Source organism: Scyliorhinus torazame, chromosome 4, assembly GCF_047496885.1.
Source record: "Scyliorhinus torazame isolate Kashiwa2021f chromosome 4, sScyTor2.1, whole genome shotgun sequence".
NCBI classification, from domain to species: Eukaryota; Metazoa; Chordata; class Chondrichthyes; order Carcharhiniformes; family Scyliorhinidae; genus Scyliorhinus; species Scyliorhinus torazame.
In genome coordinates, this window is record NC_092710.1 from 117106021 (window position 1) to 117127036 (window position 21016).

The 21016-nt window shown below is 41.8% G+C and overlaps 1 protein-coding gene across 1 annotated transcript in view; it reads right to left on the reverse strand.

The window, feature by feature from the left end:
- Positions 1–21016, reverse strand: part of LOC140411422 (pecanex-like protein 2) — a 429375-nt gene that overhangs the window by 356596 nt on the left and 51763 nt on the right. The window contains exons 5-6 of the mRNA XM_072500529.1: positions 15355–15453; positions 10735–12426 (exon numbers count right to left, since the gene is read on the reverse strand). Of these exons, the coding sequence (XP_072356630.1) occupies positions 10735–12426; positions 15355–15453 (1791 nt within the window). The remainder of the gene's footprint in view (positions 1–10734; positions 12427–15354; positions 15454–21016) is intronic.

Below are 21016 nucleotides of genomic sequence, written 5' to 3' on the forward strand. Positions count from 1 at the left end.
ACCGGCCTCCCAAATCACCGGACCGTCTAAATTGCAGGGAATACAAAATTAGTTTGTGTAATCTCTCCTCGTAATTTAACCCTTGCAGTTCAGATATCATTCTGGTAAACCTCCAAGGCCAATGTGATTTTTCTTAAGTTGTAGTGCTGTTAGGAAAGCAAAGGCAGTTTTAAGGGATTTACATGGCTTCTGACAAACATTAGAAATGAGGTATAGTTTTAAGTGGGTTTAATTTAATGATTCATAAGATATAGGAGCAAAATTAGGGCCATTTGGCCCATCGAGTCTGCTCTGCCATTCGATCATGGCTGATCATGGTTTCGGTGCCTAGCAAGGATAAAACCTATCGTTAGATTCATGCTGGACAAAGGTGTTTGTATGTGTGGGGGTTGGTTAAGTTCCAACTGTGATTCTATTGTCCTTAGCGAGTGCTACGGCATGAAGAATGAATAAACTAGCAGTGGTTGCTTAGCTAGAGAAGCTTTTAAATTTTAGTTTAGATCATTTGATTGCAGTTGGAGATAGATAGTGAGAGCTCTCACAGCTCTGCTAGAAGCAGTAGGTTTTAAAAGGCTAAAGAGGGAACATCTGTCTCAGCCTTCTTAGAAGAAAAACCATACTCTGGAGTAATAGGAAACTAGAGAAATTAAGAGAAGCATTCACTAAGTGTGGAGTTAAGTAAACAGATATCAAGGTACAGTTCCAAAGAATTCAAGGATTAAGAGTTAAAGAGACAAGTGCAGTAACCAGATTTAAAGTGTGACAGCAGCCTTCAAAGGTAAATCAAACATTAGATGTCATTTTAATACAGTCAGGAAATCAAGAGCAATTATGAGCAGTTTGCACAGCAATCAAGACAAAGAAATCCTAAAGCGGTTGGTATAAAATCCTGGACTGGATTCGCTGTTAAAAGAGGAACGGAAGCTTTGTTTAAAAGTGGCGTTTGGAAAACGCAGTCTGGATTTCGGAAAGCAAACCACTAAGGGAAAGCATACTTATGAGAGAATGTAATTGTAACAAATATATGTTGATTTTGATATCCCTTACAAATTTCTGTTCACACTACCATTTTGTTTTGCAATCCTTTGCATTCCTTGTATCTTTCCCAGTCACCAGGATATGTGCGCTTTTTATGTATTTTTATATACTTTTTAGTTTAGTTTCATGTCGTCTCTTAACCTCTTTAGTTTCCCCAATTTGAATTTCCAATCTGCCATTCTATCTGATTGGGGATAAATGTACAAATCATTTCAGCATTAAACAACATAGGCCATGGAGTTATTGCTTTTTAGAGGGAATTCTGAAGCAGAAAACTGATTATGCAATGTAAAATTAATGTGAATAGATGAACATTATAGTGACATATACGACATACAGGTTACCACAAGGGCATGATACTGGTGTTAACAGTATGGACTTCTTTTCAACATTGTTTGTGCTTAAATCTAGATTACAGCTTCCAGAAAAAGACAAATGCTCTCATGAGTTCACAATGGTTAGCATGCCAAGATTTACCAATACATATGCTACTGGACAATACATGGTAAGCTTGCCATATTTTCCTATCACCTTCAATAACACTCTTCTGCAGCTTAGGTACTTGGTGAGATTTATTTAGAAATGAAATATACAGAAGCAAATGATTGAAAATATTAACACAGCACAAAACGTAAAAATGATAGCACTATAATCAGTTTACAAGCGGTCAATAGGTCATTGCTCATTAGACTACTTATTGGTACCATATTGGATGTAACAGTTACGGTTTTTTCCACACACCTGCACGAGGAGATCTTGCAGTTGGGTTATGAGAGTTTCAGTTTGCCTGAAAATTCATTGCCCTTATGACTCAACTGAAAACTAGTAGACAGAGCTGCAGCCTTGTACTATTTCCACAACGCAGGCATTTCTTTCGAATTATAAACAGGCAAATATCACGTTCGGCAAGATTTCACTGGCTAGAAACTGCAGCTTTCCTCCATTTTTCCACCCTCACTCAATTAAGTTTCACATCTGCTGACGGTTATGACAGAATTTTGAAATGATTCAGCAAACGGAGAACAAAAATCTCTGCAGCGCTGCCAGCCTGCACATATAAGCATCTCTCAAAGTATCTCCTAAGAGATCAAATGGAAATACATCACCAATCATCTCTCAAAGACTAAGCTTCTGCTCTTAATCACAGGTCAGCCTTCTCAACCTAGTTGCAGTTTTTGACATGTTGACAAAACCACCCTTATCCAAAGTCTCTCCACTGTTATTCAGCTGAGTGGGACTGTACTTACCTGTTTCCATTCTTTTCTATAGTGATGGACAGAGAATCATCTGCATACTTCATTTGCAGCTCCCACACCCCATTATCTCTCGTGTCCCCAAGCATCTTTCCTTCGCCCCCACTATTTCTCATTTTCATGCTACCCCTTGGCGACCTCATGCAAAAATACAGCATCAGTTTGTATACATACGTTGACGATATCCAGAACTACCACATCATCTCTGACATTCCACCACTCCCTCTGAATTGTCAAACTGATTGCCTGACGTTGGTACTGGATGAGCAGAAATTTAATTTCAGGAAGATGAAAGCCACTGTCTTCAGTCCCCACCACAAAATCTGTTCCCTGGTCACGGATCCCAACCCCTTCCCTTACAACTGTCTAAGACTGAACTAGACTGTTTGCAACTTTGGTGTCATATTTGATACTGAGATGAGATTTCAACCATTATTCCAACCATCATTAATACTGCCTATTTCTACCTCTGTTACAAAGCCTGACTCCACAACCACCTTAGCTCATATTCTGTTGAAATCCTCACCCATGCCTTTGTTAACTTTTGACTTGACTATTCAAACACACTCGTAGTCTGCTTCCCACGTTCCGTTCTCTGCAAACTTAAGGCCATCTAGAACTCTGCTGCCCATGTCCAAAGTCGCAGCAAGTCCAGTTCAGCCATCACCCTGATAATCGCTGACCTGCATTGGCTCCCTGTTAAGCAAGAGCTCGATTTTAAAATTCTCATCATCATTTTCAAATCTCTCCATGGCCTTGTCCTTCTTCATCTCTGTAACTTCCTCCAAGACAGCTGTACACCTTCTATTCTAGTCTCTAGAGCATCTCTAGTTTTAATTGTTCTACCATTAGCAGCTGTGCCATCAGTTGCTGAGACCCTAAGCTCTGGAACTCAACCCATCCCCATCTTCTCTGTCTCTTCCTATCTTCCTTTTAAGATGTTTCTTAAAACCTATTATTATTGATTAAGCTTTTGGTCTTCTACCCTAATGTCTCCTTATGTAGTTTGGTGTCAAATTTTGCTTTATAATACTGCTGTGGAGCGCCTTCAGTTATTTTATTACATTAAAGGCACTAAATAAGTAAAGGTTGTTGCTGTTGTTGAGGGTAGTATGTCGACTGTCATGAAAAAGCTATCTGGTTCACTAATGCTCTTAAGGGAAGGAAATCTGCCGCCCTTACCTGATCTGGCCTACATGTGACTCCAGACCCATAGCAAAATGCCTTCTGAAATGATCAAGCAAGCCACTCAGTTCAGGGATGGGCAACAAATTAGGGATGGGCAATAAATGCTGGCCCAGCTAGCGATGCCCACATCCCATGAATGAATAAAAAAGGGATTTCTGGTGACGGCCATGAGGTGAATGGTCTCACATAAGGTGGCTCCTGTTTGGGGATTCGGTTTTTGGTTCACTGTGGCCGTTTAGAGCCTGTTCCTGTGTTGTATTGTTCTTTGTTCTTTCGGGTTTTGGTCAAGGTTGGTATCATGACCGATAGGCTTTCAGGGCCTGTTCCTGTGCTGTATTGTTCTTTGTTTAACAGGTGCAGTTCAGGTGGAAAAGTGTAATTGGAGAGTTTGACTTTTGCTTAAAGTGGGGTAAGTCTGGAGGTTATAACACAAGGAACAAGTCGAGTAAGGGGTCCTCGTCTGGCTTAGAAGACCCTTATGTCACAGGAGGGGAAAAAATGGGGGGGAGGGCCTCTCACATGACGAAGCTGGCTCACCGCCTTTCCCATCGACACCAACACAAACTCCATCTGGAGCTTCTTCCTCTCCACTAACAGCTCTGCTGTTAAGGTAGTAGAGTAATGATGGTTCGGCTCTTGTGGAGAGCATCCACGCTGGCGAAGGCTTCAGCATGATTGGGGAGTTTGTCAGAATTCCTGCATTTAGAAAAGATAAAGTACGCTGTAAGGGGATGGGAGGAGGTGTTTTACTCTGTGTGGCTGCTGTTCATTACCTTCTTTAAGGAGCTGGTTTTGGTCAGCAATTGTGAGGGGTGATTAGGTGGGGAAAGGGGCTGGAGGAGGGTTCTGGGTAATTATGGGAAAGGTGGGGCTTGGTTGTGGGAATAGTTTTATAAGAATTTGCATGTTCTGCTTGATCTTTTCGTTTGTTTATAAATTGAACATTTTCTGAATAAAAATAGTTTTTAAAAAATGAATGAATTTAAAAATCCTCCATTTTAACAAATACCAAAACTAATAATAATCTTTATTGTTGTCATAAGTAGGGTTACATTAACACAGCAATGAAATTAGTGTGAAAAGCCCCTTGTTGCCACATTCCAGCACCTGTTCAGGTGCACAAAGGGAAAATTCTGAATGTCCAATTCACCTAACAGTCTTTCGGGACTTGTGGGAGGAAACCGGAGCACCCGGAGGAAACCCACGCAGACATGGGGAGAATGTGTAGACACCCCACAGACAGTGACCCAAGCAGGAATCGAACCTGGGACGTGGTGCTGTGAAGCAACAGTGCTAACCACTGTGCTAACGTGCCGCCCTAAGGATAGATATCCCCTACTCGTCACAGTTGGATTTGAGTTAACCAATTTCCCGAACAGACATATTTCACCCACCAAACTTCACGTTCAAACTACTTAGTGCAATGTACTTCGCTCTACTCCCTTTTTACAATCAAGTCAGCTGTCCTCCCCACTTTGAGTGCAGGATTAAAGAAAATGCCTGCTTTCTGAATACCTGCTATCCCTCGGGATAAGGGAGCCATCCTGGATAATGGAGCAGGGGCTGAACTGTTGACCTCTGTGTATCAGTTTGAAGTATATGGTGAGACATTAAAATCTACAAATTGGCTCGTCTCACTTTAATATGCGACTTCAAAAATCCTGCTTTTATTTTTTTGAAACCTATGAAATTTCAATTTGTTTTAAAATAGGATACTTCAACATTACTCATTCCCCAGATGCTTTCTGTGAAGAAAAAAAAAGATCAAGAATCTCAGACGATGACATTTGTTTGAGGTGAATCTGCTTAAGATTCTGTCCAAGCAGTTCCTTGGAAAGGTAGAGCAGAGAATATGTCACTGACTCAGAGCCCCAATAATTTTGGGTGACAAGCAGGTGTGCCATGCACTAATTCACTTCCAGTCAAACAAATCAAATTGTGTTTCAGCTGTCAAAGGTGTCAGCCATGATTAATTTGGCAGTACGCTCCCCTCTGAATTTGATGGTCGTGGCATTGAGTCTCACTCCAGCGACTTGAGCACAATATCTAAGCTGACATTCCAGGTGCAGTACTGAGCAAGTGCTGTTGCAGGGTCCATCTTTCAGATGAGATGTTTAACCAAAGTCTTATCTGCTCTCTCGGGTCTCATGGCATCACTTTGGAGAACAGCAGGGGTTTGCTTTTCTGAATCCATCTCTGTGAAGTGCTTTGGAATGTTTTGCGATATTAAAGGTGCGATATAAATGCAACTTGGCACAGTTCCATCAAGGAAAAGGCAACTTCTTATTACATCGTTCACCTAACACATGACCATAGGGACTCCATAACGTACTACCAAAGGCTATTTTTCCAAGTAAAATTTAAAGAAACTGCCAAGAAATTTTAGATTTTGACATTTGCTTTCAATCAGACCAGCTCAAACAGGTGACTTAACATGCTGTGTTAGCTTATAACTTTTTGCTTCTGCATATCCAATAGCAACAGGTCACCTACTACTGAAACACTCCTCCATGTCTTTCACCCTTCATAAATGTGAGCTCCTCCTAAACACTGCTGCCCGTATCCTATCTCGCACCAAGTCCCGTTCACCCATCAGGTACACCTCAATTTTCAAATCCTTTCATGGCCTCTCCCCTCCCTTTCCCTGTAATTTTCTTCAACCCTACAATCATCAAGGATTCATGTGCTCTTCCAATTCTGGAATCTTATAGATCCATGGTTTAACCATTGGTGGCTTTCAGCTGCTCGCATTTTAGCTCCCAAAATTCCCTATCTAAAACTTTCTACCTAATTTTTCTCCTTTAAGATGCTCCTTAGATTCGACTTCTTTGACCAAGCTTTTGGTCATCTGTCCTAATATTTCCTTATGTGGCCTTGTATCAAATTTTGTTTGATAATGCCCCTAGTTGCCACACTCCAATGTGTGTAGGGGTACACTGATGGGGAGTTCAGAATGTCCAATTCACCTAACAGCACGTCTTTTGGGACTTGTGGGAGGAAACCGCAGCACCCGGAGGAAACCCACGCAGACACGGGGAGAACGTGCAGACTCCACACAGACAGTGACCCAAGACGGGAATCGAACCTGGGACCCTGGTGCTGTGAAGCAACAGTGCTAACCACTGTGCCGTGCTAAAGGCACTTTACAAATATACTTTGCTGTGTTATTTAATCATCTATGTAAAAAATCTGCCAGTTATATTTAGCCTGAATCTTTTGGTCCAACGGTGTTACTTGCGACCTGTTCTCCAGAAAGGTTACCTCAGCCATGAATATGTTCAATGACCCAACCTCCACATCTCTCAGGGGTGGGAGACTCCAATATTAACAACTCTCTCAAAGACAAAATTCCTCCTCATTATCATCTCAAAGGGAGACTCCTTAATCTGAACATCATAAAATGGTTATGATGTAAACTGCTTCTTTTAATTAAAGTAAAATGGAGTACTAAATAAGAAACAGGTGACCTCCTACTCGTTCTGCCCAGTAATAAGCCTATGTGACCTGGTTGCCGTGGGGGCAGAAAGCCCAGGGAAAATCTTATTGAAATCAAAGTTCCAACTTTCACACCCGGACACAACGAAAGGAGCAGCTGCCTTTGCTGTGTGAAGACTTACTAACACTGTGTGGAGTTTGCATGTTCTGCCAGTGTTTGGGTGGGTTTCCTCTAAGTGCTCTGGTTCCCTCGCACAGTCCAAATTTGTGTAGGTTAGGTGGATTGGCCATGCTAAAATTGCTCTTTAGTATCCAGGGATGTGCAGGTTAGGTGGGGTTACGGAGATTTGGGGGGGGTGCAGACTCAATGTGTCAAATGGCCTCCTTCTGCACTGTAGGGATTCTATGATTTCTATGACTCACATCCACAAGATGTAATACAGGAACTCACCAAGTTCCCTTAGGCGGCATCTTCCAAGCCCATGACCACTACCACCTAAAAGGATAAGAGCAGCAGATACCTGAGAACATCACCATCTGGAGGTTCTCCTCCAAGTCATTGCCAGCCTGACTTGAAATATATTGTCATTCCTTCACTGTCATTGGGTCAAAACCCTGGAACTCCCTCCCTCACAGTGGGTGTACTTACAACTCTGGGACTGCAGTGGTTCAAGAAGACAGCTCACAACTACCTTCTGAAGGGCAACTCGGATGGGCAATAAATGCTGGTCTAGCACATCCCAGAAATGAATTTTTAAAAAAGACCTTAGACAGAGAGAGTAGCCCAGAGAGACAGGGATCGAGCAGATGATGTGGCCACCAGAGGAAAAAGGCTGTCCTTTGTTAACCACCAGACAGGATGCTGGTGGGACATTGTTCCCTGGTCACAGGACCTGTAAATATTTAAAGACTTTGGAAGATTTGCCCTGGCATGGCTTGGAGAAGGAATTACTGGAGTGGTCTTTGTTGCCAAAAGTTGGTTCAGGGCTTCTCAGATGGAGAAAAATACTTTTAATGACACTGGATGTTATGACTCAGTAAAAAGGAGTGAAAGGAGCCTGTTAGAAGCTGAGAGTGGCTTTGGGCTTGTACCTGTGAAGGGGGGTTGCAGTGTATAAATGCAACTTGGATTTTTGGTCACATTAGGAAGTGGAGGGGCCTACTTTTCTGTAGTTTAGTATATTAGTGACCTACTAATTAATATTAGTTGATGTAAATTTTAGTTTGTTTGTTCACGTTAAAGTCTTAAAACTTGAAATATTGTCTTTCATAGAATTTACAGTGCAGAAGGAGGCCATTCGGCCCATCGAGTCTGCACCAGCTCTTGGAAAGAGCACCCCACCCAAGGTCAACACCTCCACCCTATCCCCATAACCCAGCAACCACACCCAACACTAAGGGCAATTTTGGACACTAAGGGCAATTTACCATGGCCAATCCACCTAACCTGCCATCTTTGGACTGTGGGAGGAAACCGGAGCACCCGGAGGAAACCCACGCATGGGGAGGATGTGCAGACTCCGCACAGACAGTGACCCAAGCCGGAATCGAACCTGGGACACTGGAGCTGTGAAGCAATTGTGCTATCCACAATGCTACCGTGCTGCCCCCTTGTGATCAATTGAGTTGGTCACTAGGAATTGAAATCCCTTTTTAAAAATTATCTCACTCTACGAGAATCATAGCCCTAATTCTAGATTTCCCCGTGAGAGGAAACATCCTCTCAGCATCTACCCTGGTCAAACGCCCTCAGAAACCTATCTGTTTCAATAAAATCACCACTCATTCTTCTAAATTTCAATGAGTATAGGCCCAGCTTGCTCAACCTGTCCTTATGACAAGCCCTTCACTCCAGGAATCAATCTAGTCAACCTTTTCTGAACTGCCTCCAATACAAGCACATCTTTTCTTGCTCTAGATGTGGTCTCAGCAATACCCTTTATAGTTATTACACCTAGGCAGGATACAGAATAATAAAAATATACAAAAGTGAAATGCTTCAGATTTTGGATATCTGAAATAACAGGAATTACTCAACAGATCAGGTAGCATTCTGTGTTAACATTTCAGGTCAACAACACCGAATGGGTCAAACTTTAACTCCATTTCTCTCCACAGATGCTGTCTGTGTGTCCAGGATTAAAATGTAGTTCAGTTGTGTAGGGATGCAGCCAGTTTATGAAAATTGCAAATTAATTTGAACATGAGAAAAATGTGAAAATACTCAGAATATGTGTTTATCATCCATCTCACTATCAATCCATAAAGTTTATCACTTAATACGTTGAGAAAAGAAAAATCACAATCTGCCCATAATCTTGGAACCCAAACAAAAGCATCAAACACCCTACAAAGCAACTAAACGTCAGACATACCATCTTCCAACAAGACCACAAGGTAGAATTTGCAGAAAATCAATGGCCTCAGGATTACAAATTTCTAGCAGCCACAATACAATCATTCCTCCTGCTCCCAGGAATGTGCAGCTAACCAGTTCAATACAGAATCATAGAATTTACAGTGCAGATACAAAGGAGGTTAAAAAGAGAGACAATGACCAAGAGTGAAAAAGAAAGATATGTATAAAGCAGTGAGAGCTACCAAAATAGCCCATAGTTTGTCATCAGGAGAGGGAAAGAGGGACAATCGGAAGAGAGCACAAGTAATTTTAACTTGACCTGCTTGACAGAAGGCTAGTGGGATCATATAGGTTGCCAGTTTTACACAACAACCTACCTGATTATCTATTTTCTATCAACATACCACAAGTGATAATCAGCTAGATATTGGAAGCAAAAGCAAAATACAGTGGATGCTGGAAATTTGAAATAAAACAAAAATGCTGGAAATATTCAGAACACCAGGCAGCATCTGTGGCGAAAAACAGTCTTAACGCTTCAGGTCGAGATGGCCCTTCATCAGAACTGAAGAAACATAGAAAAGTCAGACTTTTTAAGCAAGTGGAAGGGGGAAGCTTTCCTAGTAACTGGAAACAGTTAGCTTCAAAATTCAGCTAATCTTTTTAGGAAATTGAAAGATGGTCTCTCATGCCCTCTCTTGGCCTATTGCACTTTTAGAAGTTAACGAAAACCAAAACTCCAAACACAGCGGCTGCACAACCAATATACCTGTCTTTTCACAGAGGTACACACTGACCAAAACCTGGCACTTTAAAAAAAACAATGTTTAACTGAACAATTTGAATCAGTCATCTAGCTATTTCTTAAATAATTTTTTAAAAGCTAAGAAAACACTGTTACAAGCTGAAGAAAAAAATTATATCAGTAATTCAGCTAACTGGCACTGATACATCCTAGGAAACTGGGTATAGTGTACATGCTCAGACTGCAACACCTGAATTCAGCTAATAGAATCCCAGCTCTGCACAGAAGCAACAAACCCAAACCCAGGCTTTTGCAAGTGGGTAAGTGTTCAGACAAATCCTTAAAAGAAGTAAAAGATCTTTCAATATCATGATATTGTGAAAAGTGTTATTAAATGTCATTTAAACTCTTATTCGCGACATCAGAAATTGCAGTTACGGAATATTTTTCAAGCACATTGAGTGATTTCGGAGGAAAACATAATGCAGCACCAGCTGCTGGCCTGATTGCAAGGTGATGGGCAGTTTCCATTACAAACCAGGAATTCATAATGGAAACATTAACATAAAGGTGTGACAAAAAAAGCAGGAAGTAGGAATTTGTAGGCAAATATAAGCTTTTTAATAAAATATAAATGAATGTTCCACTATGCCGATGTGGTAACAACACAAAAGAAAATACATACTGAAAAGTTATTTTAATTTACAAAAGCATTCAAAGACACCCTAACATGACATAAATCATACCTCCACCCATAGCACCTTGCTCTTGACAATCACTCGTCCAGCCAGCCGCATTAATTCTTGAGCTATTAATTGACTCCAGTAAGGAAATGAACTCTATAAAGTTTGACTCATTTGGAATTTGCCCTTCTTTGGCTTCTAGGTCAGACTTTGAAGTGGTTAATGTTCTTCCCTGATCATTGCTGCTCCCTCTTGATGTCCTGCTCAAGACCACATCTGTTCCCCCATCTGCACTAAGGACCCTGATGTGTGTTTGCAGGGAGCAATCAGCCAGAGCTTGCTGTTCACGTTGCCTCTGGTTTTCAATAAGGCAATGCACGACTTTCAAGAAGGAGTCTGACACAGCTCTGGAGTCGGTAGGTCGATGTCGATTTTGGTAGTTGTGGTTCGCATGATCTGGGGAACTGCAGGACTGCGAATTAGTACTGGACGAGGTTTCTATTGAAAGATTATGATGAGATTGGAGACTTGAGGTACTGCTGAGACTAGTATGATCACTTGTGTCCTCATCTTCACTTTTGTTGTCTTTAGGGACCACTGTAATAGACCAAGATTCATTGCCAACACAAAGAGTGGAGTCAGTACCAACATTTACTGGTTTCCTTGATTTCTGCTTATCATACTGGTGACTAGACAGAGCCTGTTTAAGAAAACTGGAAGACTTTGGTCTGACAGCAAGATCTGTTTTTGATACAGACTTATCAGTTCCAGCTATCTGCACCCCTTTATTCACATTAACATATAAAAATGATGAGGGTACTATGTTCCCATCATTAATAGGGTCAGTGCTCTTTCTCCCAGCTTCAGGCATCTCCATTGCAATACTTGGAATATCTGCTAAATCTGGATCTTGTATATTTGGCAAACTCGGTGTCCGTTTAGGATCCTGAACTGAATTATTTTGATCAGTCCTAGGCTTCAAACTCTGAAGTAAATGTGTGCTGGAATCCCTATCAAGATAGAGTTCTACTTCCTTGTGTTCTGTAGGTTTCACCAGAGAAAAGTTATTAGTTGGAATCCTTTTATCATCAAGTTCATTCAAATCCTCCTCCTTCGCTTCCAGATCTGTTGTTCGGATTACTGCAGAGTTGTTACTCAGTTCACTTGGGAGCTTCTGGTCCTCACAGTCAGCCTGGCCAACAGTATTCCCAAGTGCTTCTTTAGTGTGATTGGAATATTTCCTGCACAATGTATTTTCAGCAGGAACAATACTCATGCTGCATATTGCTGGCTCTGCATTACCTGCATTAGTCTCTAACACATTGCACTCTGTCTCTGATGCATTGGGATACTGATGGTCTTGGTTTAATTTAACTATGAACTGTTCTGTAGATGCCTGTTGCCCTGGAGAACTGAGTGGGTCCTTCACCTCAGTCAGAGCCACTTTGCAATCGGCCAGGTTGGCACGCACTGACACAGTACAAATCTGAGCTGAAACATGATGCTTGGTGCTTTCAGAACCAAGTAACCGACCCGTAGCACTAATTGGACAAGCAGTTGACTGACATGGCAGGACAGATGGGGAAAGGAACGAAGACGGTTGTTCCAGGGTGTCACACTCTTCTTTAGGTTGTTTGTTGGGCTCTACATCTTGAGAAACCGTCTGTTGGTAACAAACTGGAGAATCATAGGGCATCAGGGCTGTTGCACTGTCCAGATCAAGATCTGCAATGAACACAATTTATATTTTACCACACCAGTTTGCACATATATTTAATCCAAGCTATGGGAATGAATGTAATAATCTGGCAAAATGAAGTGTAAACTTGTTTTTGTTTAATCAAAGCAGATTGGCCTAGATTAATCCCGTTTCAAATAATGTACTCATTTCCATTTCTTTAGAAACTAGTTTGATGAAGAGATGAAAATCATACACAATTTTATTTAATATTAATCTGGCACAAAAAGGGAATGTAATTTTTATTAGGATAATGCGACAGAGGGGCAAGGAGGTCACCTTTATTAGGGAAAGGGTGAAAGGAACTTACAGGACAGAATGAGGCCATTGGTCTCATCGTGTCTGTACTGGCTCTTTGAAATCGCAGTTGGGTTTAGACCCACATTCCTGTTTTTTTGCGTGTAACCTTGTAACTCCCTCATTGTCAAGTACCTGTCCAACTCTCTTTAAAATTAAGGAATCAGTTCCATCACCTTTCCAAGTACAACGTTCCGAATCCCAACAATTGAGGGAATAGATTTTGGCCCATCTCTCCTTTGGATCGTTTCGCAGTGATTTTGAACCTATGACCTGTGGTTATTGATCCACTCGCCCAAGGGTGTAGACATTCCTATTTACTCTATCAATAACTGCCATCGTCTTGAAAACCTCTATTAAATCGCCTCTTAACCTTCTCTGGTCCAAGGAGAATAGTCCTACCTTTTCCAAGCTCCTCATAATGGATTATTTTCTGTTAGATTTTCTCTGTGCCCTTTCCAAGGCCTTTATATCTTTCCTGAAGTCTGGCACCACAGAATTGTCCACAATACACGAGAGCTGTGTTTTGTAAAGTTCCTGCATGATTTCTTTGTTATAAACCCAAGTAACAGTTTCTCCCTATCTACTCTGTCCAGCCTCCTCATGATTTTGAATATCTTTCTCAAATCTCCTTTCAGCCTTCTTCTCTCCAAGGAGAACAGCCCAACATCTCCAATCTATCCACATATCTGAAGTTTCTCATCCCTGGAACCATTCTTGTAAACCTCTTCTGCATTTTCTCCAATGGGTTCACCTCCTTCCTATGTTGTGGCACCCATAACTGTACACAATATTTCAGCTGAAGTCTAACTAGTGTCTTGTATAAGTTCAGCATAACCTCCTTGCTCGTGTGCTCTAGGCCCCTATTAATAAAGTCCAAAACACTATATGCTTTATTAACTGCTCCCTCCACCTGACCTGCCACCTTCAATGATCTATGCACACATACACCCAGGTCCCTCTGTTCCTGTACCCCTTTACGAATTTTACCCCTTATTTTATATTGTTTCTCCATATTCTTCCGAACAAAATGCATTCACTCACACATTTCCATATCGAACTTCATCTGCCACCCAATGCCCACTCCATTCGAGCGGTTAGGATTCCTGGTTTTCACTCAGGCGGCCCATGTTCTACTCCCGGTGTGGGAACAAGCATTTATTTGGGCGGTGAGGTGGCACAGTGGTTAGCACTGCTGCATCACAGTGCCAGGGACCCAGGTTCAATTCCAGCCTTGTCTGTGCAGGAATTGCACATTCTCCCCATGTCTGCGTGCGTTTCCTCCGGGTACTCCAGTTTACTCCCACAGTCCAAAGATGTGCAGGTTACGTGGATTGGCCATGCTAAAATTGCCCCTCAGTGTCCAAAGTTGTGCAGGTTAGGTGGGGTTACGGCGATAGGGCAGGGAAATGAGCCTAAATAGGGTGCTCTCTCAGAAGGCCAGTGCAGACTCAATGGGCCGAATGGCTTTCTTCTGCACTGAAGGGATTCTATATCCACCAACCTGTCTATGCCCTTTTGGAGTTCTATATTGTCCTCTTTACAGTTCACAATACTTCCAAGTTTTGTATCATTTGCAAACTCTGAAATTGTCCCCTGCTGTCAATAAAGAATCATTGATATACATCAGGAAAAGCAAGGGTCTCAATACTGACCTTGGGGAACATCACTACAAACCTTCCTCCAGCCTGAAAAATATCCATTGACCATTACTCTCTGCTTCCTATTATTCAGCCAATTTTGTATCCACATTACTACTGTCCCTTTTATTCCATGAGCTATAACTTTTCCCGTAGGTCTGTTGTGTGGCACTGAACGATAGGTCAGATTTAAAGTGATTTCCAAAAGAAGCAGTGGCCTTCTGAAAATCCATGTAAACCACAACAACAGCATTACCCTCATCAACCCTGTTACTTGTTCAAAAAAACTCCAGCAAGTTAGTTAAACAGGATTCTCCCTTTGGAAATCCATGCTGGCTCTTCTGAATCAACCCACATTTTTCCATGTGACTACTAATTCTACCCTTCTATTCTAGAAGCTTGCCCCCCTTTCCCCTTAATTTTATCTCCATAATTAGCCTCATTCATGGCACTTTGTTGACTGCCTTTCGAATTTCCATATATGCAACATCTTACTACCATGATCAATCTTCTCAGCTACCTCATCAAAGAATTCAGTCAAGTTAGTCAGACAAGATTAGCCTGTTAATTAATACCTGCTGGTTCTCCTTGATTAATCTATGATTTTCAAATAGAGGTTTACTGTCCAGTATTTTTTCCAATAACTTTCCCATCATTGATATTAAGCTGACTGTCTTATGATTTCTTGATTAATCCCTCCCTCCTTTCTTGAATAGTAGCATTAGCAATCCTTCAGTACTCATATATCCAAAATGGATTGAAGGATTGTGACCAATGCCTCAGCTATAAGGATAAAAGGATCTCCTTTTTGGAGTGATGTGGGAGATCTTTATTGGAGATAACATGAGAACAAGCAAATTTCAAAGTGATGAATCATTGCAATGAGGTCAAACATGCCTGTTTTGCTGCCCTTTTAAAATTATATCACACTTGCCATCAGTGGAGACAGGCAGAGGTAGAGATGATGAGAATATTTACCTTCTCTTTCTCTCCCTAACATTAAAAGCGCCCTGTAAGTTGGTTCAAGTGAGAAGACACTGCTGTTCTGAGGTGCAGTGAGTCTTCTGAAGTCTTTCTCTGGAAAATGCAAAATCTTCAGTGTTAATAATGCATTGAGAGTATTTTATTCAACATTTAATCTTCTTAAAACTCTTGAAATCAATATAAAATTTTGATTTAAAGGACCGCATCTTTTGTTCCAATTGCCTACAGATATATATTGCACATTACTTTTTTTTTTAAGAAACATTTTATTAAGGAATTTGTAAATTTTTATCAACAATTTCAAGAGAAAAAAAACAACAAAGTAAATAACACCCCCTCAACCAACATCCACACCCAGCCAACATGGCTTACATACACAGTTCCCCAGTCCCCCTTCTCCACTTACTAATCCTGTTATATTGCACATTACTAACATTAAACATTTCAATGGTCAATACAGAATTTGCTCAATACAATTCTGATGCCTAGTCACATTGACTTCACACCATGGGATTAATGTTGCTTGTGTGGTTCACTCTTCAATTTGTCAACCCTTAATTATAGCTTGGAGCTATATGTTTTTCCACATCAGCCTCGCAGTATTTGTGTGGTCAAACATTACATACTTCAGCTTTAATATTAATCCTCTGCATGCTGGTGCTGTTGTCTGGGCCAGCATTTATGCCCATCCCAAGTTGACTTTGAGAGCCACCTTTTTGCACCACTACAGCCCGTGTGATAAAGGTGATTCCCGCAATGCTGTTGGAAATGGGGGTCCAGGAATTTGACCCAGTGACAGTGAAGGAACAGTAACAATTTCCAAGTCAGGATGGTGTGTGATCTGGAGCGGAGATCTCGAGCAGAACTTGAGGGTGTTTGTGTTCCCATGCACCTTGTCCTCTGGGTAGTGGAGATCATGAGTTGGGAGGTGTTGTGTAAGAGTCCTTCCTGTTTAATTCCTTTGTTCCCATTTCTTTTTTAGTATTTTATTATTTTGGTTCGTGGACCCAGAATTGGAATGTGCTTTTAAACAGAGGGCTCAAAGTTGAAGCAGCCTGCTTGCCAGGACACTGTGTTCCCAGGTTTCTTTGGGGAAAGGAGAAGTCAGACTCTTTGGAACCGAGTGGATCTTAAGGACCATGTTTAAAGGGAGTTGAATCGACTGGTTGGCTGACAACCAGTGAGCTGGACAGGGACAGTGTTCTGCCTGACAAGTCAGTGATTGGTTCCTACGTAATGTTTTCTGAGAGAACTGGGCAGAAGCATTTAGGCTTTGGAAGTGAAAGGAATGCTCTTCTCTCCCTTTCTTGTTTGCTGAAGTGAAAGAACTGCTTTATTGTTCTGAAAGCAGTGGGTGCCCATCACATTCTTTGCTGTGAGCCTGGAATGAAGCTGAGTCTGCAGAGAAGGTAGACAACCTTGCCAGGGGAAACTATCTCAAGCCGAGGGGGCAGAAGCATCAGAATGAAACCGGAACTTCAGAAAGACACTAACTAGAAGTAATCCCAGTGCATCAAAGTTCGAGCAAGAGAGAGAATTTAATTTAAAAAAAAAAGATGTGGAAAAAACATGAAGAAAGAACATTCAAAATGTGGACGTCGAAGTTAGAGGGGGGTTCCAGTTTAAAGTGCTGGAAATTAAAGGAAAACTGCCAAAAGCTAGAGGGGAGCCTAAGCCTAGAACGAAATCCATTGGGGATATGCTTAAGTTTATACAGGCCCTACCAGAATTTGAGGGAAATGATGTAGAGGCATTCAACATGGCATCTGAGTTTATAGCTTCGCACAGGATTACAGAGAGTCCGAGGAACGATAAGGAGACAGAACAGTTCCCAGATATTTTTTTCATCATGTGTGGTGACCAGGGAAATGGCTAAACAAAGCCCACCACCAGAGATTGAAGTCATGCCATCATCTAATGGTAGGATAGCTGAAACTAACCTTGAGGATTAGGATAATTCCGAGGAAGTGTTTGGTAGGACTTCATTAACTGAGACCCAGGGAGTCTTTAGAATCAATTCTTTTTTTCCAATTAAGGGACAATTTATTGTGGCCAATCCACCTAACCTGCACACCTTGTGGGTTGTGGGGTGAGACCCATGCAGACACGAAGAGAATGTGTAAACTTCAAACGGACAGTGACCCGGCGCTGGAATCGAACCCGTGTCCTTGGCGCTGTGAGGCAGAAGTGCTAACCACTGCACCACCCTGCCACATTAATTGAGGCCCAGAGTTAGATAAATTAGCAAAGTCAGCTGTCACAGAAGTTGAGGCTGAGGGGTTCCAGAGTGCTATTATGTTAAGAACGGAGTTCTGATGAGGAAATAGAGACATCCTCACAGAGGTTTGGATGAGGAATGGACAGTTATTCATCAGATAGTGGCACTGTCCAAACATCGTTGGCAAATACTGCAGATAGCACATAAGAAAGGACGTACTGGCGCTGGAGGGTGTGCAGAGGAGATTCACTAGGTTAATCCCAGAGTTGAGGGGTTTGGATTACGAGGAGAGGTTGAGTAGACTGGGAATGTACTTATTGGAATTTAGAAGGGGATCTTATAGAAACATATAAAACTATGAAGGGAATAGATAGGATAGATGCGGGCAGGTTGTTTCCACTGGTGGGTGAAAGCAGAACTAGGGGGCATAGCCTCAAAATAAAGGGAAGTAGGTTTAGGACTGAGCTGAGGAGGAACTTCTTCACCCAAAGGATATGAAATTCCCTGCCCAGTGAAGCAGTTTAGGTTCCTTCATTAAATGTTTTCAAGATAAAGATAGATAGTTTTTTGAAGAATAAAGGGTTATGGCGTTCAGGCGGGCAAGTGGAGCTGAGTCCACAAAAGATCAGCCATGATCTCATTGAAAGGCGGAGCAGGTTCGAAGGCCCAGATGGCCTACTCCTGCTCCTAGTTCTTATGTTCTTATGAGATACCAATGGCAGGATGTGTGAAAATTTGGAAGACTCAGGCATCAGTCAACAGGCATTCTTCCTGGCTAGGACTGCATAAGGATGTAGTGCAATTCTGTAGAAGCTGTCATTCCTGTCAGGTAATAAGTAAACCGCAACATGTGATTACACCAGCACCTTTGATACCCATACATGATACCCATGTTTGAAGAACTATTTATTCAGTTATTGGTAGAATTCAGAGGACCATTGCCTAAAACAAAGGCAGGGGATCAGTACATTCTTATGGTCATAGATATGACCAGCAGATAGCTACACCTTTAAGAACAATTACTGCTAAGGTAGTTGTGGAAAAGTTGTCACAGTTCTTCACATGGCCTACCTTTAGGAGTACAATATGAGCAGATTCTTTTTTAAAAATAAATTTAGAGTACCCAATTATTTTTTTTCAATTAAGGGGCAATTTAGCATGACCAATCCACCTACCTTACACATCTTTTGGGTTAAGGGCGTGAGACCCATGCAGACACGGGGAGAATATGCAAACTCCACATGGACACTGACCCGGGATCGAACCGGTCCTCAGCGATCTGACCAGGATTCTAACTTCGTCTAAAAGTTTCCAGGACATTATTCATAATTTAGGTATCAAGCAACTAAAGACGACTGCCTATCACCCACAAACTCAGGGGGCTTTGGAGAGATATCATCAGACTCTCAAACCATGATTATGGCCTATTGCCAGAATATCCAAGGGATTAGGACAAGGGAATGGATTTTTTACTATTTGCCACCACAGATTCTCCGAATGAATCTACTAGGTTTAGCCCATTTAATTGGTCTCTGGCCATGAAGTATGGAGTCCATTAAAGTTGATGAAAGAGAAGTTCCTAAAACAAAAAGACGAATCCTCAATATTGGATTATGTGTTCATGTTTCTGGAAAGACTCACAAGAACATGTCAGGGAGCCCAAGAGCATTTAAAGGTATTAAGAGAAAGAATGAATATGTTGGCAGACAAACAACCAGGTCCTGAACATTCCAAGCTGGAGCTGAGGGACTGGTATTGTTGCGAGCCTCTGAAAGCAAACTTCAGCGGCCCTTATTAGGTGAAAAATGAAATGAAAATCACTTATTGTCACAAGTAGGCTTCAATGAAGTTACTGTGAAAAGCCCCTAGTCGCCACATTCCGGCGCCTGTTCGGGGAGGCTGGTATGGGAATCAAACCGTGCTGCTGGCCTGCCTCGGTCTGCTTTAAAAGCCAGCGATTTAGCCCAGTGTGGTGGGTGAGTAAGGTGACTTACCTAATGGATACTCCAGACCATAGGAAGAAGGACTGATTATACCACATACATAGGTTGAAAAAATATAATCGTAGGGAAGAAGATAGGAAGGAACCAGTGTGTCAGGTGGTAGAAGTAGTGGAAGAGCACGGAGATAGTAAGAGTGAGGCAGGAGAAGAGGTCAACAGTTCATAGAGCATCACAAATAGGGTAATACTAGAACAATTAGATACTGAGTTTGCATACTTTACAGAAGCGCAACAAAAAGATCGCATAAGGCTTCTGCAAAAGCATTAGAATATGTGTAGGGACACATCGGGGTGCATTACATTAACTGACCATGATGTGGATGTAGGTGACTCCAAGCCGATAAAACAGTATCCATATCAACTGAACCCACTTACCTAGGGCACGTTGTGGGACAGGGACGAGTGCCTGAACAGCTAAGGTAAGGCCGTTACTAGATTTCCCCATTCCTAAACAGAATCGAGAGATTATGAGGTTCCTCGGCATGTACGAGCTCTTTTTTAAAATATAAATTTAGAGTGCCCAATTCATTGTTTCCAATTAAGGGGCAATTTAGCGTGGCCACTTCACCTACCCTGCACATTTTTAGGTTGTGGGGGCGAAACCATCGCAAACCCGGGGAGAATGTGCAAACTCCACATGGACAGTGACCCAGAGCCGGGATCGAACCTGGGACCTCGGCGCCGTGCGTCAGCAGTGCTAACCACTGCGCCACCATGCTGCCCTGGCGTATGAGGATTTTAGAGGCATCAAGTTATGTCTAATGATTGTATTGACCCAATTGTATTGCTGTTCTCCTGTTCCCCTCTGTATTCATATATACTGAGCCTTACCTTTTGTTGCGGTGCTGTATCATTCCGGGACTTTTGTTGCATTATTTGTTAAAATGTAAAACCTCAATACATATCTTTTTTTTAAACCATAACCCCATTTAATACACGCCGAATATTTCATAATGAGTTATAGACAATGCTTAATTATTCATATATTAACACAACTGTCAGAAACTTCAAATTATAAAACAAACAAAATGAGCGCATGGCTCTTGCAGTCAATATTGTTTGCAAACAGCATGCACGTCACTGCACTGGCCCTTGCTTTACATGCATATTACTTCAGTCATACCAGTAGGAAAATCTTCGCAAATGGAAATCAGCAAAATATGGCAACCCTGTGAGCGGGCAACAATCAACAAAATGACTTGTGGGCCACAGTCAGAACCCCCAGGCCACAATTTGCCCATCACTGGTTTAGAAGGATATGTTGAAGAGAAGTCTCCTATAGAAACAAGCCGTTGGCATGGACTAGTTGTGCTGAATGACTTGTTTCTGTGCTATACATTCTACATCATTCTATGTAAAATCCAGAATGAGTCAAAACCTTCTTCGGCTCAAATATGGAAAAACTAAAGTCATAATGCTCAATTCCCATTAGTAGT